Raw genomic sequence first — 27126 nt, forward strand, 5'->3', positions numbered from 1 at the left:
TCATTTATCCTGGAAGCAAGGGTTTCAAGCCTGAACTGAGATACTCCTAAGGTATAAAAGGCTACACAAAAGTAATTATAACATCATTGCGATACAATCTTAGATGTATGCTACTTCAGTACAAGGTGAACAGAAGTACAGTGGAACCATGGAGGATGTAAGGGAGGAAGAGCCAACAATTTGGGTCAACTGGACAGCCAAATACAGCTGGGGATCATCAGCTTCTGTTCAGCCTGGAGGAGCCAAAAAAAGAAATAGAGGTACCAATGAGACTTGAAGTAAGGATCTGATCAATCCATTACAGCCAGGGTCCCTTGAGATGGGTAAGTGTTGCAGTGATTGTGAGCCCAAGCCCAACACAAAAGCATTTCCCGGAGAGGAGGAAACCTTAGGGAAAATATGCTGTGTTGAGACACTTGGGATAATCCCACTGGCTAGTGGCCCAGAGAGTGCTCTAAGTCAACATCTTAGTTATTAAGCCTAAATCTAAAGCTATGCAAATAATGCTGGAAGATGGCAGAGATCCTGATACTAGAATTTGAGAGCTAAAATGAGGTCGAGATTTTATCATATACCAACTACATGTTTGTTCAGAACCATTCCCTTTCTACATCTTTATTTCCTTGTCACAGAATAGCCCCAGGCGTCCCAGGGTTAACAGATTTAGCTGAGGTTCTAGATGGGAGAGGTAATTCTGTAAAGGAAGATACTATGACTCTAGCAATTTGGAAAGGGTCCTGGGATGGGGGTGAGGGTGGGGAGGGGTTCATACATTACTTAAGATCTCAAAGAAGCATAGGACAAAGGACAAGGACTTGAGATTCTCTAATTAGATGACTGAAAAGCATAGCAGGGTCCTGAAGTAAAACCCAGGTCCAAACTAGGGTTTAATGGGGCTCTTGGATGCATATCCTATGAGCTTCCAGCACTCACCTAGAAGAGCTTCTCATAGCATTTCCCACAGTGGATGGTGTCACGGTGAATGAAGATCTGATCTAGGAGATCACCCATCGGTTTATTGCAAATACCACACTAAAAAAGCAAAATGGAGGTCAGCACTCAAAGCAGATGCTGTGAGCTGATGGCACATCCTGGACTTCCAAGGAGATAAGACATTGCAAACATAGATATTAAACGTGATTTATAAAACAAGATAAACACAGAATAAAACACCAAAAGTAAGCTGGTAGGGACTGGGAAGATGGCTCAGTCAGTGAAGCACTTGTTGCAGATTTGATCTCCAGAGCTCATATAAAAACTGAGTGCAGAAGCACAAACCTGTAATCCCAAGGCTGGGATGGCAGGCATGGGATTTCTAGGGCTCTGAATAATCTTCCTATTCTTAAATAACAGAGAGCAACTAAGGAAGACATCCAGTGTTGCTATCTGGCGCGCACACGCACACATACACACACACACACACACACACACACTGGCAGGATGATTAGCATCTTGGCTAGGAGCTGCAGTTTCACTATCAGCCCAGGTTAAAATCTTGACTTTTATTTATTAGCTAAATTAGATGGGCAAGTTACTGAAACTTTCCCAGCCTCCATTTCCTTACCTATAAGATTAGGAGAGGCTGAAGGACATGAATGTTTAAGGTCCAGAAGAAGGTGATACTGTTCAACAGAAGAGGATGTTTTAGTAGCCCAGTCCCTCCCATAAACCTGTGTCCCTAGGAATGTCAGTGGCAGGACTTCCTAACCCTGGGAGTCGAGTAAAAAGAGACCAAGAAGTGTCAGGTTTTCCAGACCGCTCAATGTCTCTAGTCTGAGGCTTCCAGCTTCAGGCCGCCAAAGGTGCAGGGGAAGGTGTCTAAACAGCCTTTAGACAACCCCAAGTCCCATTGCTCATTCTCGCCATGCACCCTTCTGATGGCAATCTGAGTACTTCTACTTCTCAACTTACTTCTGACAGAGTATTTTTCAATGTAAATCAATTATGCCTCTATTTCCTATATAATGTTTATATCCTTTTAGTTACTGTACACCAGGCTAGAACATGGACTTAGAATAGTGCTGATACATTGAGGGGTCACTTCTGGGCATGCAGAAAATGGACAATGTATATGAATGACCATAACCAATGTATTCACTTTTCTTGGGGCAGCAAAAAGCAACTGGGTAGTGCCGAGGATAAAACTTAGTGCCAATTCTGTTTAAACTGTGGGCAAGCAGGACACTGTGGACTTGATTGCACTGCTTTGCCTAGACAAGGCAGGCTGGTTCCCCCACCCCAAGTTCCTACTCCGCAGCAAAGTTTGTCAGATCTTCTGGGCCTGGATGTCAAAGACTGACACTGTCCTGGAACCTCTGCACTCAGTAACCATGGAGGAACCTAGGTTGATGACTGTCCAGGTAGCCAGTAAGTCTGCCATTTTTAATAGATTCAGAAGCTGCTTGGTCTGTAGTTCCTGCTTACTCAAGGAAAATGTATCCTTTTCAGATGTCTGATGGGGTTGATGATTAGGCTACTGACACCTTTGTCTGTGTAACAGCAGCAGCCAAGGCCTCAGCTGCCTTCTCAGTTCTCTTCATGAGCAACAATCAGGCCTCAGGCCTCATTTTCTTGGAGCTTCAACTAGGTCTAGACACAGTTTACCTTATTACAAGATTCAGAAAAGAGATAAACTCACAAAACAGACTTCAAAATAATTACTATTCCTTTATTTAAAGAAACTTGCTTTACAAAAACTCCTCTCAGTAATCAACCACCTGTGTCTTATGGTGAATGATTGGATAGAAAAAAAGATGTAAAGTTTATATAAGGTCTCAGGATACAAAAGCTTAGGTTGTGAGGATCTAAGAACATAGTTTATGGTCTAAGAAGTTGTCTTAAAAGTGTTCATATGCAAGCTATAAAGGTCTGAGGATGTGAAAGCTTAAGTTATCATAAGAGAGTGACTTAAGGTATAAAAAAAATGAAAACTGTTTCAGATTTCTTTCCCTCTGTGCTATTGTTATATTAAGACTTCCAAAGCTCAGAGGGGTTTTTTTTTTAAAAAAAAATACATTAATCAATGAAGTTCTGATAAGCTATTAATCTAGTTCTGGTAAAGCACTTTAAAATAATATCATAGTCACAAGCTCAATATTTTAAATTTCCTTTAGTTGTCTTCTAAGTATGGACTTAAAAGTCTATACATTTTTATTGTGCTAAAAGTGTCTATCTAATCTTTATACACCTGGTCTTCTGGAAAGAGGAAAAAGGCCCTGATTTCATGGTCTGGATTTCTACTGAAAATCAAGATCAAGTAAGCTTCTGCCCTTCTACTCCACGGGAGGTTTCTGTCCTCCCTGAACTTGCCTTAAAAAGTGTTCATGGTTTTCACCTAACATGATATCCCAGGCTTCTACTATGACACAAAAGTGTGAATCTACTGCTTTTTCTCCAGTGTGGATTTCAGTACAGATTAAGAGCAATGGTAATGCCAATATATATAAGACTTATCTCTTTTGTAACCTTAAAAACAATCTCTTGTAAGCTTTGGAGAATTAGCTTAAATCTACCTCTCTTGGGTCAAATGGACTCCAGATAAATACTATCAATCAATGGCCTATTTCTGCCGTTTCACTTATTCCTGAGGGTGAGATTGCACCCCATTTCCCTGGTCTTTGGACTTCTCTCCTTCAACTACCAGGACCTCCAATCTTTCCCTCAAAGTATGCATCCAAGAGAGTTTCAAAGCACCTAGCCCCAGGTGGTCCAGCTTCATAGACTACTTCAACTAAGTCTGCACTTTTCTAGTCCCAGACAGTCCTGCAGAGAGCCTGGACATTGAGGGAAACAGCCTGCTTTTTCTGGACTTGGCCAGCATACCAACTTTATTGGGTCCTCAAAGATGTCAATGCCTTCAGACAGCAGGAAGCAGTCTAAAGAGCACAGCACCCCCATTCCTGCCTCACCATTATCCCTTCCTGTTTCCTGACCTTTTACAACAAAACGGAGGAATGTTAGAAATCAGGCACTACCCTAGCCTACCTGTTAGGGCCTCAGCGCCTGCAGATACCAGCCAGGTGCAGGTGCATTTCCAGTGGTGCTACAAGTTGCATATTTTCCCTATACAACACACACTGTGGTGATTTGAATATGCTTGGCTCAGGGAGTGAGTGGCACTATTAGGAGGTGTGGCCTTGGAATAGGTGTGGCCTTGTTGGAGGAATTAAATCACGGTGGAGGTGGGCTTTGAGGCTCCTTTGGTCACGCTCTGTCCAATAAGGAGGGTACTCTTCTCCTGGCTGCCTTTGGATCAAGCTGTAGAACTCTTGGCTCTCTGTCATGATGGACTGAATCTCTGAACCTGTAAGCCAGCCCCCATTAAATGCATTTTAGTGTCACCTATGTCCTAACTTGTACCTTTTCAGTCTTTCCCATGATAACAAATAATATCACATTCCTTTACTAGGAGGCTTAGGCACAAAACTCTGGGATATCGTTTGAATCCTCACAATATACCAGCTTTGAGCTATCCAGTTATCATCTTACCATCTTCTTTTCTTTTTTTTTTTTTTTGTTTTTTGTTTTTCGAGACAGGGTTTCTCTGTGTAGCCCAGGCTGTCCTGGAACTCACTCTGTAGACCAGGCTGGCCTCAAACTCAGAGATCTGCCTGTCTCTGCCTACCAAGTGCTGGGATTAAAGGTGTGTGCCACCCCTGCCCGGCCCATCTTACCATCTTCATTGTCAAACTCCTTGGCAAGTGACTAGTCTCTCTAGATTGATTTGTGAATGAGAACTCCTAGAGAGAATCTGATTGGCTGCTTAGAACATTAATGATGTGGAGAGGCTGGAATAGTGAAATCCAAAAGCCTAATTACAATTATCTTGGGTTACCTTTGACCTACTTACTAAAGAGCAATTCCTTGCTTCTCATCCTCTCACTAAAAGACCTCACATTTTAACAAATAAAATCCCTTCTGGAATCTAGCAAGTTAACCAACCAGTCAAATGCTAAGTGTGTACTTAACTTTTCCACCAATGTTGTTAAAGTATCTTGATTTATAGAATTCTTTATTGTGAGAAAAATAAATGAGTACTTCAACTCCAGCAGGTTTTATGTTTGATTAATGTAGCAATTCAGCTTACAAAAGTAAAACCAAAACCAAAACAAAACCCTAACTATAGGTAAGATTTCCCCTCAACTGGCGAAATTTATCATCTTAAAGTGGTTTATTTTAAGCACTTAATTGAAAGCCATAGAATATGAATATATATATATATATACATATATATATATTAAAATGTAAAATGATCTGTAACAAAATAATAAAATTGTTCATTCATAACAGTAATTTATAAAACTTATATGTAAGGTCAATGGTGACACCAAAATGAATTTAAATTAATAAAAAAATAGGTTATATCAAGGTTATACATCCTTTCTGAGATAACTGTCTATGTTCATCTCTTCCTCTCACTTTGCCACATCATTTTTATCTCCTAACAATGAGATTCTATATGAAAGGGGAGGACATTGGCCTGTATTAAGATATTAAAATTCCCATGTCACTTTCACTTGGAATGCTAGATCCACACTACCTATCATATTTTTCTTTTAATATTCATGATTAAGATTGTACTAAAATATCTTTATTATACAAGCCAGTTCTAAAATTCCTTTCAAATTCTATACTAATGCCACAAATCTCAGTTTGGTTTGAATTGAATTCCATAAAGCTTAGGGGACCGACCATCTTAGACTGCTAAGTGTTAGGTATCAAAGAAATCCAGGATAAATTGCTGAGATACCTATAACATATCAAAGCAGACATGGCAGCCAGGCTCTCCCAGTACCCGTTATAGAGTTCTAATTCTTCTTAGAAATTTTTAGCTCTATCTCCTATGTAAAACCTCTCCAGGACATGAGCTTTGTGGTCCTTTATCCAATTTTTCTTTTCCTATAAATATAAAGCCCAGCCATTGTGGGTACATGGTGTCTTGGTTCTCTTGGCTCCTGATTCCTCCCTTGGTCTCTTGGTCTACAGCTCCTCTCTTAGCTCCCCTACCCTGCCCATCTCTTCCTCTCTTGAATCCCACCTGTCCTTCCCCTCTCATGGTTTAGTTCAGTCTGGACCTTTCCGGATGCCTTTGGCTGTTCTCTCCCTCATATCTGCAACAAACCCTTCTCCACAACTATATCTAGGAGCAATCATGTCTTCATTTTCATTCATCTGGTGCCAAAACCATGGGAATGACATATATCAATTCATTTCCAAGGGACATGGCGTCTCTGAACTAATCTGCTGTTTTGACTTTCCTAAGGTATGTATAGATCAATTATTTCTGCTGGCTTCTGCCCACCTACCATATTATACTCCAAATTCCAGACTCTACTTCTTTAGACACACCTTCCTTCCACCAGCTCTAACTATTTGTCTCTCCTTGTCTACTCAGTGTCTCTCTGTCTCCTGCAGTTTGCTACACCTCCTGTGCATTCATCATGCATCTCTTGGTCTCTCTCTGGCTCCTGGAGTCTTCTATATCCTCCTGTAATACCTATCACCTGGGCACCTCTCTATATCTGTGACCTCTTATGCCCATGTGGGCATCTCTTTACTAAAGACATCACTTCTCTTTTCTCAAAAGACTCTCTCAGTCCATCTCTTTAGCAGTTTTGTCCTCTACCTTCTCTGTCTTTCTTCTTCTACTGGATAAATGTAGCCCCTCATCTCAGGGATGAGCCAGAGCCCTGAGATGGAGAAGGCTCCTGGGAGTCTTTGGAAGTGACCCCTAGCAGAGACTCCTAACAGCTGGGGATATGGAAAATTGAAGTAGCTACTGGCTAAGAAAATGCTGCTGATGGAGAATTGTCACCAACACATCTACCTGGATAAGGATCATGCATGCTATGCTATGAATACCCTAGGTATGTGGACTGGTGCAACCAAGAACATTTCAATTGGATTTAAGGCCAGCTTCATGGAAGGGAATTCATATCCCATTACTGTAAGTCCTATCAAAGGCATTGGCTGGGGGATGCTTAGGCCCTATTATGGAAAACACTGTTATTGTTTTATTAAATAGACATTTGTTCATGGCTACAGACTATGCTGCTGATAATTTTCATCAAGGAAACTTATTTTTCCAGTGAGAGGTGGTTACTGTAGACTTCTAATGCTTCACAGTGCTGACTGATATGACTGTTGCTGAGGCATGGTAGCACAGTACTTACGTCTAAAGGGAGAAAATAATCATGCATTTGTATCACTAGCTTCCAAGACCCAGGAAACATCAGAGAAGATGGAGTACAAAAATGCAGGATTCAGAGGAATAGGTAAATTGCTGTGGAACTCTGTTGTCCTGGCAAAATATGTCTATTTCATCTTAAAAAGCATAGCATTTGTGATTACCTGTGAGATCTTTATAAAATTGGGCCCAGGGGCTGGAGAAATGGCTCAGTGGTTAAGAGCACAGTCTGCTCTTCCAGAGGTCCTGAGTTCAATTCCCAGCAACCACATGGTGGCTCACAACCATCTATAATGAGATCTGGTGCCCTCTTCTGGTGTGTCTGAAGACAGCGACAATGTACTCACATACATAAAATAAATAAATCTTTAAAAAGAAAATTGGGCCCAGTAACAATCGGTTGTAGTACTCACAGGGCAGCTTGTAGGGTCACTGGCACTTCGGAAGTGGTGCATGAGACATAGCATATTACTAGATGCAGGAGACCTCACCCCACTCAACCCCAAGAATATATAAGCAGCTAGTGGTTGCTACGGAGAGGGTACTTTCCTTTGGTGCTCACAAGTTACATATCCTGTAATTTACCCCAATTAAACTCATTGTTTGACCCAACTTGACTTGAATGAAATAATTTCTTATATGTTTCTGGTGCTGTATATGGGGGTATGAGGACATTTGTTCACATGTCCCCTAGGAAAATTTAATCCAATATCCTCTCATTCTTGCCATCCTATGCATGCCCGTTAGAATGAGTTGTATTTCTGTGTTGAGGCCTTTATACTACTGGCCCTCTATGAGGAATAGTCCTTTCCCAGAACACCCTTTTTTTTTGCCTCCATTCTGTTATTAGCCATGTGGAACTGTCAACACTCCTCTCTTCAGCTCAGAGCCCTACTGAGCCTCTGAGATTGTTTACAGCTGTGAACAGAAATCCAGTCTCCTCTACACTTCTCTGATGTCATCATCAGATCTGTGCTCTTCAGAATAGTCACACCTCTTTCTTACCTTAAAACAATACTCATGGCAGCAGATGCCAAGATGTTCAAGGGTAATCTTCGGACAATCTTGGATCTCATGGCTACAGTAAGTACAGACCCCTTCAGTTGGTCTAGGAGATGGAAACAAGGACCAAGCAGTCAGGCTGGTTTCCACACTTCTGATATGATGCAGCAGATCTTCTAGGTTTGCCAGTATTCCCAGCTTCCCAATGTGTTCTGTGTTGTATAACTGGGAACATAACCTATGCCAATAATTTGTCACTATTCTCCTAAACCAGTCTTGATAGTCTCTTTTGCATGCCTGGGACCGTGGAGGATTGTATAGCCTGCTCAGAACTCATGTTAAAGTACTAGAAGATACTTACTTCTTGGTACACTCTGTTCCAAGATTCCTTTTTATTTCTGAGAATCATCTCTGCTTTTCCCTCCTTTTCTTTTCTTCCCCCAACAGGAACTGCTGAAACAAGCTCTAGTCTCTGATCCTACAGGCTTAAATTAGGAGTTCTATTTTCCAGAGATGAAGGCCTGATTCCGACGGAAGCCAGGGTGTCACTAGTAACCAGGACCTAGCACTGCTATGGGCACTAATGTTTTAGCCCTATGTGGTGGTTTGAATGAAAATATCCTCCACAAGCCCATAGGGACACAATTAGGAGGCCTTGTTAGAGGAACTATGTCACTGGAGGCGAGCTTTGAGGTCTCAGATGCTTAAGCCACACCTATTGTTGTCTCATTCTCTTCCTGCTGCCTGCATATCCATATATAGAACTCTCAGATACCTCTCCAGTACCATGGCTCCCTGTATGCTTTTATGATTCCTGCCATAATGATAATGGACTAAACTTCTGAATCATAAGCTAACCACAATTAGATGTTTCCGTTTATAAGAGTTGCCATGTTCATAGTGTCTCTTCACAGCAATGGAAACTGTAAGGCACCTTGCCATTCTGCTGGTGGCCTATAGCTGACTCTCTGGACATAAGAATGCCCAAGAATCATCTTCTCAGTACATCCCTGTTTCTCTTCTGTTCTTTGTGTACACTTGTGCACAAGTGACTGGGGTTGTCCTTGGAGATAATCACAGTCCTGTAACCAAGTCCAGTGATTAATCAGTAATATTAGATTCTAGAGTTAACATTGGAACAATAGAAAGACAGAGTACTATGGTATTTGATCTATCATGCTACTAGAAAATGATATATTTCATTTGTTCCTATACAACTGAAAAATTCTCAGGCATCTCAGCAGTCTACCTTCCATGGTTTATACAAAGCTTGAGTGTATGCTCCAGAGATTCATGTGTTAGAAGTTTTGTCCTTACTGTAGCAATATGACATGTAATAAGACTTAAGAGTTAGGGCCTAGAAAGAGGTAAACAAACCATTGTGGGTGCTTCCTTCTTTGTATGCTTGTTTTTGAGGCAAAGTCTCACTGTGTAGCCCTAGGTGGCCTAAAACTTGCTATGTAGTCCAAGCTGGCCTCAAATTTACAGAGATCCACCTGCCTTTGCCTCCTAAGTCCTAGGAATAAAGCTATGTGCCACCATATCTAGCCTTGGGCATTTTGGTAAAGTAGCATATACAGACTATGAAATTATCTGATGACATGATTTATCAAGTGATCTGTGACTGTCCAGAATTCAGTAATCTGGCATAATGGAAGGAACATCTGTCACCCTGTCTATATATAAATTCCTGTACTTGTTTGTGTTGGGGTAAAAGGAGAACACTGTTAAGATTTGCTTCATCTTAACTTTCTCCCCAGTCTAGCTGTGGCTTCTGAGTGTAAACCACAGTAAGTTAGATCTCATAATAAGTGAGAAGACATATGGCAGAGGAGAAATATCCATAACCTGTTAGTAGTCAGGCTCCAGGATTCATTTCTGGCTCTGCCAGTAACTAACTTCATGTGACTTATTCCTCCCCCTTTTTTCCTCACTGTAACCTGGGTAGATTCACTCTCTGATGCAGATTTTCTTTCCTATTACAAAAGTTTAAAAATAGCCCTTATTTTTTGTCCTTAAGGCCATCCTATTACTGCTGACATCTGGTGATCAGTTCCATGACTCCAGGCCACTGTGTATTCTTAGTTCTGTCTTCTTGATGATAAAACAAACAAACAAAAAACATTTTTCTCTACACACCAAGCTCTTGTGTAGTTGTTTCTTTCTTTTTGCATCTATTCATATATGCAAGTTAGTCAAATGTATCATTAGATTTTATTCTGAAGAGTCTATCTTCCTGACAAGAGCCTCCTCAGGTTCTCTTTCAGACCTTTTGCATCTATTCTTCATCTTGGTTTACAGGCTTCAGTTGCCATAAGTGTGACATCCTGATTGGTGTGGTACCACCTTATGCAGTGTCCCACTGTATGACAGAGCTACAAACAGATCAAAAGCTTCAAAGCAGCAGAGAAAGACCCATATGGAGATCTGCCTTAGTGCTCTCTCACCTATATAACTGGAAGACCTCTGTCAAGAAAGCAGACATACCTCTCAGAAGATGGAGTGCCTCCATGTGGGTGTTTCTTTGCCAGATCCAATGAGTCCTCAATGCTGAAGTGTAATGGAGAAGGGAGCACAATATTAACCATATCACTATCATAGTCATACATAGAAAACGATGTTCTCATTAGTCTTGTGGCCACAATTAGAGACATGACTACACTGACAGTCATCACCACTCTGATGAGAAATGGCCTTTGGTACAATAGGGACTTATACTAAGGAGACACATTTTTCGTGGTGAGTTCTTTCATGGTGAATGAAGAAGACATGATGTGGTAAGAATCTTAAGACTTATGTACCAGTGGGACCCTAAGTTCCTTTGACCATTAGAAAAAACAGTTACTACATATGGATATGTATGAGTTACTATGGGAACTTTCAGGAGCCATACACTGAAGAAATAAGAAACTAGATATACTGCCTACTTTTATGTTAACTTGACACAAGCCAAGAGTCATTTGAGGGATGAGAACACTTGAGGAAATGCCTCCATAAGATCAGCCTATAGAAAAGGGTGTAGGGCAGTTTCTTAATTAGTAATTGACATGGGAAAGACCAGACTATTTGGAGTGGGGCCACTCCAGGGCTGGTTGTCTTAAATTGTTTAAGAAAGTAGGCTGAACAAGCCATAAAGAGCAAGACAGAAAGCAGCACCCCTCCACAGCCTCTGCATTAGCTCCTGCCTCCAGTTTCCTGACCTGTTTGAGTGCCTGTCCTGGCTTCCTTAGATGATGGACTATGATGTGGAAGTGTAAGCACTTTCCTCCCCAAGAGTTTTGTAGTCATGGTGTTTCATCTCTGCAGTAGCAACTCCAAGATAGAAATTGGTACCAGGAGTAGGGTATAGCTGTGACAGACCTGACCATGTTGTTTGGGGAGGGTTGTGGGACATGAGAAATTTGGCTAGAAAAAAATCCATTGAGCTGCCTAAGCTTGGTGAGTTTCTGTGGTAGCTTGGAAGATAAGAACATAGAGGATGGAGGCCTGGCTTATGAGGTACCAGAGAGCAGTAATAGGGTCACTTAAAGATTCTATGGGGGCCTTGAATATTTTCATTAAGAATCTGTGGTACTGGTTAGCTGGGGCAGACTAATTGACTGTGATTAACAGGAAGCAATCAGTACTAAAATGAAAACTTTCCTATACTGGGCTAATCAATGCTGGTTGGCTGAAACTGATAAATTAGTGAGGGTCAAGAAGACACCAGCATCACTGAGGTGAAACCTCTGGGAAGTATGTCCTCAGCATTAGCATTCAGAAACTCTGCTCCAGAGGTGGCCAAGGCTCCACCTTGTCCTGGCAGCTGAACTTGGTACCTTGGTGGTACTGGACTTGATGGCATGGAGTGGTAAGTCTGGAGGGCAGTGGGGGCTTAGCACCATGTGGCTGGACTGGAGACCCTGAAGAGAGACTGGGAGAGGCTATTATTGGTGAAAGTGCAGTCCAGTTGCAGCAAGAGACCCCATTTGGCTTAACAGCAATACGTTTGTGTGTCAAGCTGACAAGGGTCAATTGTGCTGGCTAGTTTTATTTCAACTTGACACAAGCTAGAGTGTGGGTGGGTGGAACAGCACTGAAAAGACCTGGAAGTAACTTCCTGCATGGCACAGGAAAGCAAACAGACAAGGGGTTCAGTGGGGCCACCTAGCATGAAAGAACATGGGGGTTAGATTTTCTATCCACCTAACTAGAAAGAAAACCTGAAAATTCATAAGTCAGGCATTAGTAGGCACTTGCAGTATGCTGTCATTCAATGAATTATTACCCAGTAGGTACTGTCCACTGAATCCTGCTTGAGGTAACAGGATGTAGGAGTTAAGGCATCACTGCCTGGTACAGGCTATGACAACAGAGCAGTTGAAACCTGTTCTTACCTGTCACAGTGTGAAAACACTGGCTTCCCAGAAGACACTTCACTAGCATTCATATACTCCTTCACGAAGAGAATTCCTTTGCTGTAGAAGGAGCACAGCAGAATAAGGTGTGTACTAGAAGATTCTAGGAGACTGGGCCTGGCCCACAGAGGAGAATCAATGCCCGCAGCCCAGTGTGAAGGAAATGCAGAAGCTCATATGAAGGCCTAGGGTAGAGGGACTAGTGAGCTCACAAGCCAGGCTGCAAGGGAAGCTGCAGACAGTTGGCAGGATGCTGATGTTAGTGTACATGTGGACTAGCTCTTTCCACATAGTGCCTTCCCTGCGGTAGTCACCCACTACACTCCACACCCCATTATCAATCAGGTTCCAAGGGCCTATAAGTAACTTTAATCTATGCTTTGGAAAGCCTCTGCAAGCTTTAGAAACAAGGTCTGCTTCAGGCTGGCTCAGTGCAGCCCCACCCTTGACCCTCATTTCCATGTTCCAGTGCCCTGGCCTGATCGGCAGAAAACTTACACATACTTACTCAGCAGACTCCCTAGAATGGTATCCCTTCTTGTAGGCTAAAAGTATTCAACAGTACAGGTAAAGCAGTGAAAGAGAGGGGTGGGAGAGATTGGCCTGGTTTCCCTGGCTTTCATACAGATACTGAAGCCTGCCACTGGTTGTATCTGCTAGTTTCATATGTTCCACTTCAGCTTCTTGTTGAGATGAGAAGGAAAGCATGCTATAGGACCATGCCCAGTCCTGCCAATAGGCTTGAGGAATGTAAAATTTATACTTGAGGGACTAAGGACTATACTATATCTGCCCATTTGCTACTGGGATGCTAGGAGTTGAAGAAGACATCACAGAGAAAGCAACAGAGAAGGAAAGTGGCTCCCTTTACTTGCAAGGAGATTATAGAGAACTCCCATGCTCAAGGACACCAAAACTTGCTAGATGGTCCTTCTTACACAGTTGAGCTGGAGTCCACCTCACTTGAGACACTAGGAACACACAATTGAGACTGTTTGGAGGTGTCAGAGATCGTAACAGTGACCATACAGCTTGAAGGGCTTTTTTGCCTGAAAGAAATGGAGAAAAGAAGGAGCATGTCTCTACTTCTTGATTCAAATAGGCCTTTATGGCCTAACCCCAAAGTTTGCCACTTCAAGACCATTAAAAGCATGCCAGTATTTTGGGAACAGTAGATGTAAATCCTTTATTATTGTTCTTGTATGTTTCTCAGAGATCAGTGAATGGAACCTCTCTATATACAGAGGAGAAAATCCAGGTTTGATAAGGAGAGGGGACACAGCCCACTTCATAATGACTCATGGGTGAGACTCCATTTTCCAGTTTCTACTCTGAATTCTGGACTGCAGGCTAGGGCATTGGTGTTGGTAACTTGCCCATCAGGTTACTGGGAGTGTGGCAGCCAGGGTGGAGGAGCAGGGAAAAGCAGTCTAGTTTGTTAGTTAGGAAACCAGACAAAATAATCCTTTTGTAGGATTAACTTCCTTACCCTATATCAACCTCTGGAGAACTGCAGACCATGGAAACAGAGTAGTAAGGGCTCAGGGATTAATGAGGAGGCAGGTCAGATGCACCTCATTCTGAAAGATACCAATCACCTTGGCTACAGCACATGGCCCTGATCCTGATATTGGCTCCCTGGGTAGCTCATAAGTATGAAGACTGGAGTTTGGATCCCCAGAATATACATAAAAATCTAGGCAATGTGGCAGCCACCTATAATCCCAGCAGTGGGGAGGTAGACTCCAGTGAGGGGATCCCTGGGGGAAGGTGGCTAGCTTAGTGGCAGAAATTAGAAAGTTCCAGGTTCAGCAAGAGTCCCAGCCCCAATAAAAAGAAAATTATCAGACACTTGATGCCAATTTGGACTTACATACATGCACCCATGCCCACCATGTACCTATACATGCACATATACCCACCCAAAACATTAATAAGGTGGAGAACGATAAAAATACCTGAGCCCATCCTCTGGCCTCCACATACTTATACACAGGTAAGCATGCCTCATTCACACACACACACACACACACACACACACACACACACATACACAGACAGAGAGAGAGAGACAGAGAGAGAGAGAGAGACAGAGAGATAGAGAGAGACAGAGAGACAGAGAGAGACAGAGAGAGAGAACAGCAGCACTGAAGAGATAAAATTAAAAAAAAAAAAAGAAAACCCTTAGACCTGCAATGTAGGTAGCAAGAGGCCTCCAGTGTTTTTCATATCCAGTGGTAAGGAAACATCCTATTTCATTCCCAATGATCTCTTCTCCCTAAGCTACAAAAGCCCACTTTCTGTTCCCCTGTTCACCTTACTCCATTCCTGTCAACCACAGGGTCCATCTTATGGGATCTTCCTGTTTCCTTCTTTTTGTGTGGGTTCTTTCTTTCCAGCTGCTGCAGGTTTTCCTCATAAATAACACTTTGTCCGAATCCCTCTATGTTATATTACAAAATATTTTTTCTTGGCTTATACAATCAGAAAAACAATACACACAGTCTGCTGATGAACAGTACAGGCTCTAGGCTCTGATTGTATCCTCATTTCTGCTAAGACTCTTGGAACTGGTATATGGAAAGGCAGAGGTGAGAAGAAAACAGTGGGTCAAAATCAAGTCTACGGGCAGAAGAATAGCCAGAAAGCCCAAGAAATAAAGGAGTGCTGAAGTGAAAACATAAGGGTTCTTTAGAAAGTCAGTTATGTTGGAAGGTATTTTGTTGGGGCAAACATGTGAAGGAGTATTTTTTTTTAAATAGACACAGGTGAGAGACTAAGAGACTTGTAAGGGAACATTTAGCTGAAGCAGACATAAGAGAAAGGATTTTTTGTTAACCATACATATATATGTATTGGTCTGTCTTATATTGTGTACTTGAGCTATATTTTATTGGGATTCTATAGAGAGAAACATATTAACAAATTTGTGGTGGTGTGTTAGAGTTTTTTGTCACTTTTGTGGATTGAGCTGATTGACAAAATGTCAACTGAGACAGACACATGTGCAAGACCCATGCAGGACACTTGATGTTTAGAGGGCATATAAAAAGAACTTGACAGACAGTGACAGAGGCTGAGTTTGGCTTCTTTATAGAACTAGTTGTATAACATTTGTTGGTCTCATGTCTTTGTTGATTTTTTTTTTTAGAGAAACACAGTGAAGAAGTTTTCCTCGCATCTCTTTGGGTGTCTCTTCTTGACTGGAGCTGAGGCCTGGCTGTCTCTGTTCATTTGTACTTGTTATTTCAACTATATTGAATTAAATGGTTGGTGTATCTATAAGTGTTTTGTGAATGGATTGAGCTATTGTTATTAACCTATGAATTAAATTGTTGATTTTTAGACAATGATAGACAAAGAACTTTTAAAAATAGATCTATTTTTTAAAATATACTTTCTTTCCTACTACCTCTGGTGGATGGTGGGCTAAAAGAGAGGTTAAAGTATTTAAGAACCATCATTAGAGTAGGCCTTAAAAGATTAAAGTTACAAAGTACTGAGGATTGCTGATTTAATCCCAGACTCTAACGGATTTTATTTATAAATAAGAATTAACAGAATATTTTAGAATAGAGAAAAATCATACTATACTTTGGAAAAATATTATATAAGCAACCTTGGTGTGGACAGGCCCTGCTCTTCTGAGGCTAGGAGTCAGAAAGCTCGAACTGTGGGAGGACTGAATTGCTCACAGAAAAGTGGTGGGGGAAACACTACTTATTTCCTACTGCCTTACACCTTGGTCTTTTGGACTCTCAGAAAAATCTTATGACTCTTGTTTCCTCAAACTACTGCTGTCAGCCTATTTCCTCACACTCCTGGGTCAGCACCACAGAGGTGAATTATTGACTCACTGGCCCCTCTGGCCATCCTGGTGGTAGTAACAGTGAAAGAACTCATCTAACTGGCAGCTTTAGTTATGGCAATAATCTCATTCACACCAGGATCTACTTTTCTCAGACCTTACAACCCCGTATCCCTAACTCCAACCCACATTGTTTTTCTTGCTCCAATTGGTTGATGGATAACATGGTGCTCTTGTTCAAATAGATCTGATGCTAAGACTCCAAGAGACCACCTGCACTCAAATCCTTGTTTGTTCTGCTTCCTGCTGCTTTGTATCATCTCATATCTGCGAAGAGAAATAGGCTTGTGCTGTAAGTGCATGTGTTTGTCCTGGGTTGTGGTCCCTGACAGTTGGGCCAGGGGCAGTAAGAGGGTAGTGCAAGCCCTTACTTGTCGGTACAGTCCTCTACTTTGATTTGCTGCTCAGGTCCACTGGAGCTACTCTGTGGCTCTGGGATGCTGAGATCTGCAAGTTGTTGGGAAGCCACAGTTGAGTCACTTTGTCCAGATGTCTCCTGTAAGGCCTTGATCTTGGGGGCTGCATTTTTCTCCTCACAAGCATCTGCAGTGCTGAGAAAGAATGAATATTGTATATCATATACAGAGAAGAACAGAGGCCTTACCCTTGCTGATCTCTGGAATCTGAATGTTACTTCCCAAGGGCATTAGGAGAACCCATCTCAAGAGACAAGCAGCCCCCAACTCCCAGAAAGCAAGCAGTTTTGAAAAGGGTCCTAAGTTGAACCACCAAGAAATGAGAAGATAAAGAAAATAGGAGTGTTGGGATGAGGAATGGCCCTATTAGTAGGTGTGTCCCTGTTGGAGTAGGTGTGTCACTATGGGTGTGGGCTATAAAACCCTCATCCTCAGTCTTCCACTAGTAGCCTTCAGATGAAGATGTGGAACTCTCAGCTCCTCCTGCATCATGCCTGCCTGCATGCTGCCATGTTTCTGACTTAAAGATAATGGACTGAACCTCTGAATCTGTAAGCCAGCCCCAATTAAATGTTATATTTCATAAGATTTGCCTTGGTCATGGTGTTTGTTCACAGCAGTAAAGCCCTAAGACACTCACCCTATACTTTCCTTTGACAGGCCTCTGGTTTCCTCAATTTGGAATGTCATTCCCTGGGCCAAGCATATATAAACCATCACAATGAGTGTAGACTCAGAGTGACTACAGGGAAGAAAAGCTAACTGGTGCCCTTGCCAGGAAGCTTGAAAGGAAACTAAACAGTCACTTGCTCCCGAGCTGGTGACTGCAAACTATATCCTGAGGAGCCAAAGGGCCAGTGATGCTTTTCAACTAGGAGAGAAGTTCAAAAGACCATGACCAAGGCAAATCTTATGAAATATAACATTTAATTGGGGGAAATCCTCCTTAGCCTTCAAACCTAACTTCAATCTCACTCCCCTAGAAATCACAGGACTGATAAGTTTCTCCTGCATCTGTAGGCTGTTCTTGTAAAAATTTATTTAAAATTTTTTGTGTTGTGTTTCTTATTGTACCTGGTACACTGTGTTACATAAGGATAATTTAAAATAAGCATTTTGTATTTTGAACACATTTCCCCCATATACCTTGACTCTCATTTCATACACACTTCCAACTAATTCCCTTTGTTCCCCTGTCATTGATTTTATGTACTCTTTAAAATCTAGGGACCACAAATGAGAGCCTGGGCTTGAAAATCTTCCCATACTTCACAGTCACCTTTATTTATGGTCACAATATCCATCATTCACATACAGAGACACACACAAACCAACAGTCTTCACACTTTCCTTTCCTTTCTCAAGCATGGTCCTTCCTCGTCTTTTTCATTCCATTTCTCTCTTCTCCATAGTCTGTGTCACTCATACTCCCTGTCATACTTTGACACCACCACTGTATAAAAAAAAATAGTCTTCACCATCCCTAGAAGCCTACTCATGTACACTCTGGGAAACAGACTTCCCTTTTGCCTTATGCACCAGGAAACCAGACTTCTTATTTTGATCACAGCCCCATTCCAACTTCTCAAAGCCCAGGAAGCAGTCAACACCACCTTAGGACCAGGGTATCAACATTCTGAGCACATTCAGAGAACTCAGGCATTGGCCTGGAGTAAGAAAAGGAGTTCTCACCCATGTTGTGACCCTGGAAGAAACCTTGGTCATAGACAGCAGGAGGTCAGTGGAAGACCTTACCTGCTGGCACAAGCATCATGTTTGATGAGCTGATTGGGTACACTGGGGCTGCTCTGCAGGTCTGGGATGCTGGGATCTGCAGAATGTTGAGCTGCTGTAAGTACATCTCCTTGGCCACGTCTCATATCAGCAGACATCTCTTGCCCGGCTTCGATGGTCTTGGGGGCCACATTCACCTTACAATCAGCTGAGGGGCTGAAGAACAAGTATCATATAGAAAGAAGCCCAAGGCACTGGCTCTTGCTATCCCACTGTACTCTGACATAAACAGCTCAACTCAAGCTACATCTGAAGCCATCAAGGAAGGTACATCTTCCTCAGTTTGTCTGCAATGTACTCTCAAATGTGGGGGCCACAAGACAGTAGATGGTGTTGAACACCTCTCTCATCATCATTCCTGTCTCTTTGTTCCACCAGCTTAGAACCTTCCTGCAGTGCTCTGGGAACTACTAAGCTAAGGACAGAATAAGAACACATTATCAATGACTCCCACTTCTGGAACTCACATATGGAAGTTAAGGCCATAGCAGGGAGGCTCTAAGCTGGCAGAAGAAAGAGAATGTGTGATGGGCTTCTCAGGGACTATGTTGTAAAACTAATTGACATTTTCAGTCTCAGGTAAGGGAAAACTAAAACTCCTCTGCAGTGGAAAGAAACCAATTGTCACCTCCAGCTGTACTAGGAAGAAGTAGTGCTCAGTGAACAGAGACAAGATTCTCCAGAAAGAGCAGTTTGGAGATAGAGAAATATGGGGAAATCCTAGGCCTTGAAGCAGGGCAACTGCTATTTCAGGAATTGTAATCTTTATAGGTCATGAAAAAAATACATTTGGTCAAACACTCACAGGATGCCTTTCTATGCAATATAACATGCTGAAGGGGGTATCTTATTTTCCTGACATTTGGCTTCAGCTACTGCTAAACTGGAATGAGTAGAGAGAGGAAGGCCTATTGGATGGAGATTTGTTATATTTTCTGAAGCCTTCACAGACTCTGGTAGCTTAAGACAGTCAGTGCCAATTTTTGACCTTACTACATACTGCACAGAAGGCAATGCCACTTTCTACGCAATGTAATCTGCTGCCTGACCACAGTTGCCAGCAGTGAGAACATGTCTAAAACTTACCTTCTTGTGTCAAATACAAACTAGAAAAAACCCACACTTGCAACACAACAAAGAGGAAAACAATCTATGTCTTAGATTTAACATGTGATAACAAAATTTCAAAGGAAAAAGGCAAGACTATGCTATCAAATGACTGAATAAACAACAAAAAATGGCAGTGGGGAACTTTATTTATCTTGAAGGTTTTATAGTTACTATTTGATAATATTTTGTACCCCTCCCCCCCGCAGTGTCCTGCGTGTTTTACATATATAAACCCATTTAACTCTTTAAATTTTCTATGGTAGAAACTATTTCCATTATTGTTCACGTAAAAGCTGAATAATATGCCAAAGGTCCCATAAAGTTACCTTAGGCTTAAATTCAAGCTCAAGAATCCCTGCATCTAGTCCACTATGAATATTGGGTAAAACCCCTACAGCTTCTGACAAATTTGTCACCTGGGCCTGTCCTCAAGCCCCTCAATCAGTCTGTTTATCAAACGGAAAGGGGACTGTGAATTCACAGCCAAGGAGGAGGTCAGTCGTGGGTGGAGGGCCAGTTAGCCCTTGGGGTCCAGGTGGGTACCGCAGCAGTCACTGCAGACTGTCCTTAAGTTTGGTCACTCCTAAGTAGGCTACTGTAGCCAACCGTCCTCTGAGATTGCTAGTGGGGAGGATGGGTAACAGGAGCACACTAGGGCAAGAAGGACCATTTGTGATCCTCTAGCGCCATCTCGTGGCTGGAGCTAGTACTGCCTCAGGAAGTGTACCTTAGAAGCCAGTCACTGGAGCAGCCATTTTGTACTCTTTTCATAGAGGGCACCTCAGCCTGAGCTAAGGGCTGCAGGAAATGGCCGCGCGAGTAGGCGTATTCTTACCCTGAAGCCGGCCACCTTATTCATGCGTATGCACTCACTCGCAAGCGGCGAACCAAATCTGCCTGCGCAACTGATATTTGCTTTAGTTGCGGGTGTGTGCATTCTGTATTCGTGGTGCCTGTCTGTGGCAGTCTGACTGGACCTATGTTCACACACTCCTCAGTGTGTGTGTGTGTGTGTGTGTGTGTGTGTGTGTGTTCCCCCAAACTGAACATAAGTGCTAGAGGAGTGCTTGTCAACCTAATATTAACGTTTTTGGCTGGATAATGGTACTGTGTATTGAGAAGAATAAGGCATTATTATCACACACATTTTGGGTCATTTAGCAGCTTCCATGATTCTTATTCTTTAAAACCAAGCCTCGGTTGTGGCAACCCAAAAAATGTTCAGTTACTACTGTATGATACAGGAGGGTAGGGGTGGGCAGGATAAATCTCTGATCAAGAACTGCCATCTCCAATGTATATTGGAGAAGAGAGGAAATTGGAATGCTTAATAAAAATGCTGGAGACATACCCTCAGGAAATTAAACAAAAATCTCAATGAATGTTTTGTTATTAATACTTCCCCAGGCAAGAGGCTGGAAAGATGGTTCAGCAGTTAAGGGCACTGTCTACTCTATAGAAATCTTAAGTTTTATTCCAAGCACCCACATACAGCTAAAAATAGTCTCTAACTTGCCTCTGAAGATCCATTGTCCTCTACTGACACTGCCAATGGGTGCTGTTGCAAACACACACGTGCAGGCAAAACACTAATACACATAAAAAAATTTAAAATTTAAATGTGAAAAATCCAAACACAGCCAGTTATTAAACAGTGTCATCAGAAATGTTTGCATTGATTTTTTTCAAGCTGGTAAATATTAGCAGAATGTTACTGTCTGGACCTGGGCTCTGCAGTTGGGCAGATTTAGAGTTTATTCCTAGTTGCTCATCACACATGTGAAGCCAAGTTTTCTCCCCTATCAAATCCCACAATTAGAAATCTTTCTTGGCTTGGGGAATGATCATAATAATAATCACGATAATACCAGATCAGTACACCAGCTGGAAGGTGACATTAAGCTTCAAACATATCTCATCAACTAGTTTGCTGAAGTTTCTCTGAAGGCTTCTCTTTGAGGCTGTTCATTAGGACTCAGTTGCCACAGGTATGTGTTTGGATAAGTCACTTAACCTGTTTGTTTCCCCATTTACCCATCTCACAGGGCTATTGAGACAACTATAAAGGACATAGAGACAACATACTGTAAGTATCATCAGCTAATATTTTCATTCAGTGCTAATCGTTAGTAAAATTTAAAAGAAAAAAGTGGTGCATAACAAGGCCTGTAGCTTAAAGATCCACTTTCCACATCACTTCCCAGCATATGATTTAAAGTAAAAAGGTGACTGCAGTGTGATGTTAAAATTCAAATATCTATTAATCTTTAAGTCCACAAACCACAGCAGTTCTTCTTTGGATTAAAACCTGATAAAGTTTCATTCATGGAACAAGGCCCTGATCTCCAGTCCCCTCACTCATTAGTCTCCAGCTACTCTAGGCTGAGAAGAGACCCTGTCTCACAAAACAAGATGTGTGGTGCCTAAGGAAGACACTAGAAGTTGATCTCTGATGTTGACACCCATGTGGACACACACACACACACACACACACACGAGCATGCACATGTGCACATACATACAGACATGCATACACATGTACATATATATATATATATATATATATATATGATATCAAACTAGTATAAATAACTGTGACAGACTGCACTAAATCCTACAAATCATTTTTCAAATGAGTTTGAGGTTTAGCTTCACTGTAAAACAAATGGATTTGTTTTATGAGGGTATGTAAGCAGGAAGGATGATTACAATGAATAGTCAAAGAGAAAGCCACTGGAGCCAGAGTAGATCATATGTCTTCTACAGTAGCCAACAGCACTCTGAAACAGTTTGTACCATTGTGGTACAGGAAAAAGTAAAGGCTGGAATAGGGAGTCCCCACTGTCACAAAGAACAATGGGAGCTAGAGACAGGTTTGGACTTAATTTCAAGGAAGTAAGGAGCCATTGGGAAGTTGAAAGAGGGGGATAAACACATCGTGGTTTATTTGGGGAAGATGGTTCTGATGCCTGCACAGATAGCAAAAAGATACATTAGTGGCAACTCAAAGAATTGAGTCCCTTGGCTGGGCGGTGGTGGCGTACACCTTTAATCCTAGCACTTGGGAGGCAGAGGCAAGCGGATTTCTGAGTTCAAGGCCAGCCTGGTCTACAGAGTGAGTTCCAGGACAGCCAAGGCCATACAGAGAAACCCTGTCTCAAAAAAACAAAACAACAACAACAAAAAAAAAAGAAGAAGAAGAAAAGAATTGAGTCCCTGGCCTAATGGCCTTAGATTACAGAGGTGGAGCTTCAGGCACCCACTGCAACTAGGTAAATTTGTGAGAAAATGAACCTGCTGAGAAGCCAGTTGGGAAAGCAGCCAGAAGAGTGTCCTCAAAGGAGTCACATGGGTAGACTTCAGGAGGTCATGAGGATGGGCCAGCCTTTCAGAAGTTTTAGCTCTCTTCATACCAACAATAAGGTTGCTAGCACAGTTTAGCACTGTACTATTATTTGTGCCAACATCTGCCTAACTAGTCTTTGCCTCCAGGGATGACTCCATTTTAGTTTGGAACCATGTTGCTTACTTCTCTTTTTCCAGTAATGGGGCAATCAAAAAGGTGACAATTGTACCTATCCTAACATGGTTCCAAACTAAAACAGAGTCATCCCTGGAGACAAAGGCTAGTTAGGCAGATAAATATGTGAGGAAGGCAGAGTTTGCAAGAAGGCAGTGATTCCTCTATTATTAGGTCATTTGTTAGTTCTTTTTTTCTGCCTTCTCCACACATTCATTGTACCCAAGGCCAGTCCTTGCTGAGGGATGGGCCAATAGCTATGAGTTAGGGGCTTGTATTTGCTCTGCAGGAATTTGAGAATCAATGATGGAGGTGTGAGACTGGCTAGACTGGAAAAGAAGAAAATCCAAAATGAAGTAAAACATCAACAGGCAAAGGATGTGGTGTTGGTGACATCTGTTTCAGCACTTTGATCATTCGACATTCTGTAATTTAGATGACCTGGGAGCAGAAATCTTTGCCTCTCTAAATTGCTCTGATCAGAGCCAGTCCAAACCCCTGTGGACTCTAGGCAAACATTTCTATTCAGATTTAATGGCTTACAAACAAGAATAGAAACAACATGTGAAAACTCAGAGGGAGGTAGCCACATTGATGCTCAAGGGTCAGTAGAGCAAGACACAAGGAATTCTGGGCTGCTAGTAAGCCGGGAAGGGAAGACAAAACCTTTCCCATTCATCCAAGCTCTCCTTTCCTCAATCTCAGGGATCACTCCACACTGGGGAGGGGGGTCTAGGGGTCCCCAATGACACCATAGTGGGGGCTCAAGGACTTTGAGAGGGATAGCCTGGTCTGGAGTTGGTGTGCCTCTGGGGAAATATTATAGAATTGCTCTTTATAGACCCAGCCTCTCTCTCTATTGCTCAGTACTTCCTCTGCAGATATGCAGCAGTAGTATAGTGCTGGTTTGTATGTCACTTGCTAACACTGGACTCTGCAGAGGTAAGAAATGACTTTACTCCTCCACTCACACTCTGATGGAGGCAGTTACCTCATCCTTAAATGTCAGATGCCTTGAAGGAGCTGAAAACGTACTAATGATGAACTGACCAAGTCACAAATCGTCATTATTAGGCACCTGTGTTGACTAGGGGCCAGACTCTGTTCTTCCAACTTTCCACACATTAATTCATCAACTTCAATATCATTATCCTGTTTTTTCAGATGAGCCATCTGATGCTCAGAAGGCCTGAGTGGTGTGTTCCAAGTTTCACAAGTAACAAGAACTGTAACTCAGCTTTCTTCTGAGTTCTTGTTGTAACCTCTCAGTCAATTCTGAGATCATCAGAAGCCCCGTGTTACCAACTCCAGAAGTCAGTAAGTATCAACACTATTTTGGGTCACCAGTGGGTCTCTCCCTCAGACTTACCACCTCTCTTCCCTCAATCCTGTGACACCTTCTGTTTTCTTGGCCACATGTTTCTGGTCTCCTTCTACCTTTTCCCCCTTGTCTGTCCTTGAAATGTATTCTTCCTGGTCTGTATAGCCTGATAGGCTACTCACTGTCCTTTCATGCTATCAACTTAATGTCCCCAGGTAGATGAGTGGAAGGCAGCATGGGGAGTGGGACAGTAAGATAGGTGACAGAGAGTTAGAAGATTGATGATAGAGCTGGCCTGTCTCCTGCCTGCCCACGCCAAGGAAAAGGAGCTTGGATCTTTGTGCTCCTTGATGGATGCAGCCCCTTCATCTATTCTTATTTGAAGCACAGGACACTGTCACATTGTGAACTGTAAAGGCAGACCCAAGAACCCCACCCAGTTCCTAATGCCTTCTCCTATAAGCAACATAATTAAAACTCTGGTTTTAATAAAGAGTTACACAGACACAGTGTTCCCACCCAGCTCTGCTGACCAGTCCTGTCACTTTCTGAGGGAACTGAGGTACATGGCATGGTAAGCATTACAAGCTGATCTCATTCATATTAGCATCTATCTGTCTCCTTCATCAGACGAAGTCAATAGCTCTGGCCCAGGAACTCCCAATCACCACTAAATCACAAGGCCAGGTCTTTGTCCTCACAAAATTACATTGCATAATTACTCATTACATAACTATTTTAAATGTATATCAAGACAGTGATGGAGAACCCAGGTTTGCCACACCTCCTACAAACTAGTCATCCCCATAGTGGTAGAGCCACTCTCCTTCTTCTCTCTCATCTTGAGAAAGGTATAAAGAGAAACAGGACAGCAATAGGGTCTCAGTACCTCAGGACTTCCAGATCTGGAGCCACCAGGTGGAGTCCTGCTCTGGGGGTTGTGATCTGCAGATGGACAATCTTCTCAGTTGTTAAGCTGTAGGCCAAAGGAGAGACTGGAGAATGTGTGGGAGAGATGCTTCTCCTTCCCCTCTGTGTCAGCATCCATGGGTATTCTTCTTCCATGGATGGATATCACCAATCTCCCACCCAGAAATGACTCTAGGCTACCCTCAGACAATGAAGGAGCTTCTAGGTGGGCATTCTAGCAGATGTGCCTGGTAAGGGGAAGCTGCAAGATGGTCTTGAAGTGGAGGTAAGGGGTTTGACATGGTCAGTCTGACATTTTAGAAATGTCACTGGGGTAGCAGCCAGAAAGTAACAGCACTTCACTGTTACCCTACTCCTAGACCTTCCCTGGTTGCCAAACCCAGCCATCCAGGCCAGTGAGAAGCCATATTACTAGCTCATAGTCTAAAGCTGGTTCTTGACATGTATCTGTGTTCCTGGCTTCCAGAGGCGCTAGGCATATTTGGCATGCACTCAATTAGAATCTCCTGAGATATTTGGGTCCTACCTCCATCCATACTGGCAAAGAAGGCAGATGTGAGAAGTGCTGGAGACAATAGGTGTGTCTCCTAGGTAGGGTGAACTTACCACATTTCCTGGTCTCAGAGGGGCACTGCCATTGGATTCAGGGCCTATCCTAATTTAGCATAACCTCATCTTCCCCTGTTTGCATCTCTACAGAAGTTGACCTGTATCCAATAAGACCCTCACCTCCCTCAACTAGTCTCCTGACATAGGACTTATTCTGCCTTTCACCCCTTTTTGCCAACTTATAGAAGTGCTAGGTGCAAGCTTAACAATGGGATGCTACTGCTGCAGTGGCCAGTCTCTCATAGCCCAAGGTGAGTGACTGATTACCTGCTTAAGTCAGGATTGGGTCTTGCCAGAGCAGATGGTTCCTGTTTTTTCTCAGGAAGCACGTCCTCATCTACCACATCAACCCTGTGGGTAAAAAAGTGGCACTTGTGGTCTTCTCAGCTACCTTGGTGCTTTCTGGCCTTTGAAGGATATACTTTCACCAGTGTCCAGAAGAGTCCGGTGACTAAAGCCATGGCCACTCCAGCTCAGAAGGATATCACCATTGGAATATTCCCTGGAACTCATGAGTCTGACTTCATTTAGAAATATGCTCTCAAGAGATGCAAAGAGGGTAAGCTGTAGGTAGAAAGTCAACAAGAAGCCAGCATTCCAAATGTTCCAAGCCCAAGGCCTAGCCAATGCAAAGGCCCAGAAGTGAGCATACAGTACTGTGTTGAATGACAGTAGCTGACTAAAATACAATCAGCAGTGGGGGGAAAATGGGTGTTGGCAGCATCCCCCGCCCCATAGACAAAATAACAAAGAATAGTGTGTTCTTAGCTGCGACTACTAAAGCAAAGTACCACCAACTAAATGTCTTAAAAACCCCAGAAGTGGAGGTCAGAAATCTGAAATTGAGGTGTTGCCAGGGTTGGGACAAATTGTATTTGTCTCACTCCAGTTTAGGCCACTGTCTTCATTAACTTTTGTGTCTGTGTCCACATTTCCTGGTCTCAGAGGGGCACTGCCATTGGATTCAGGGCCT

The 27126-nt window shown here is 42.6% G+C and overlaps 1 protein-coding gene across 1 annotated transcript in view; it reads right to left on the bottom strand.

Moving 5' to 3' along the window:
* Znf185 (zinc finger protein 185 with LIM domain) overlaps positions 1-27126 on the bottom strand; it is a 40512-nt gene continuing 13386 nt past the window's right edge. The window contains exons 11-20 of the mRNA XM_028788011.1: positions 26421-26504; positions 25504-25590; positions 18625-18819; positions 16825-17004; positions 13524-13634; positions 12565-12645; positions 10676-10738; positions 8192-8294; positions 934-1032; positions 1-233 (exon numbers count right to left, since the gene is read on the bottom strand). Coding sequence (XP_028643844.1) covers positions 934-1032; positions 8192-8294; positions 10676-10738; positions 12565-12645; positions 13524-13634; positions 16825-17004; positions 18625-18819; positions 25504-25590; positions 26421-26504 — 1003 coding nt within the window. The 3' untranslated portion in view covers positions 1-233. The remainder of the gene's footprint in view (positions 234-933; positions 1033-8191; positions 8295-10675; positions 10739-12564; positions 12646-13523; positions 13635-16824; positions 17005-18624; positions 18820-25503; positions 25591-26420; positions 26505-27126) is intronic.

This window comes from Grammomys surdaster, unplaced genomic scaffold, assembly GCF_004785775.1.
Source record: "Grammomys surdaster isolate TR1022 unplaced genomic scaffold, NIH_TR_1.0 125690, whole genome shotgun sequence".
NCBI lineage: Eukaryota > Metazoa > Chordata > Mammalia > Rodentia > Muridae > Grammomys > Grammomys surdaster.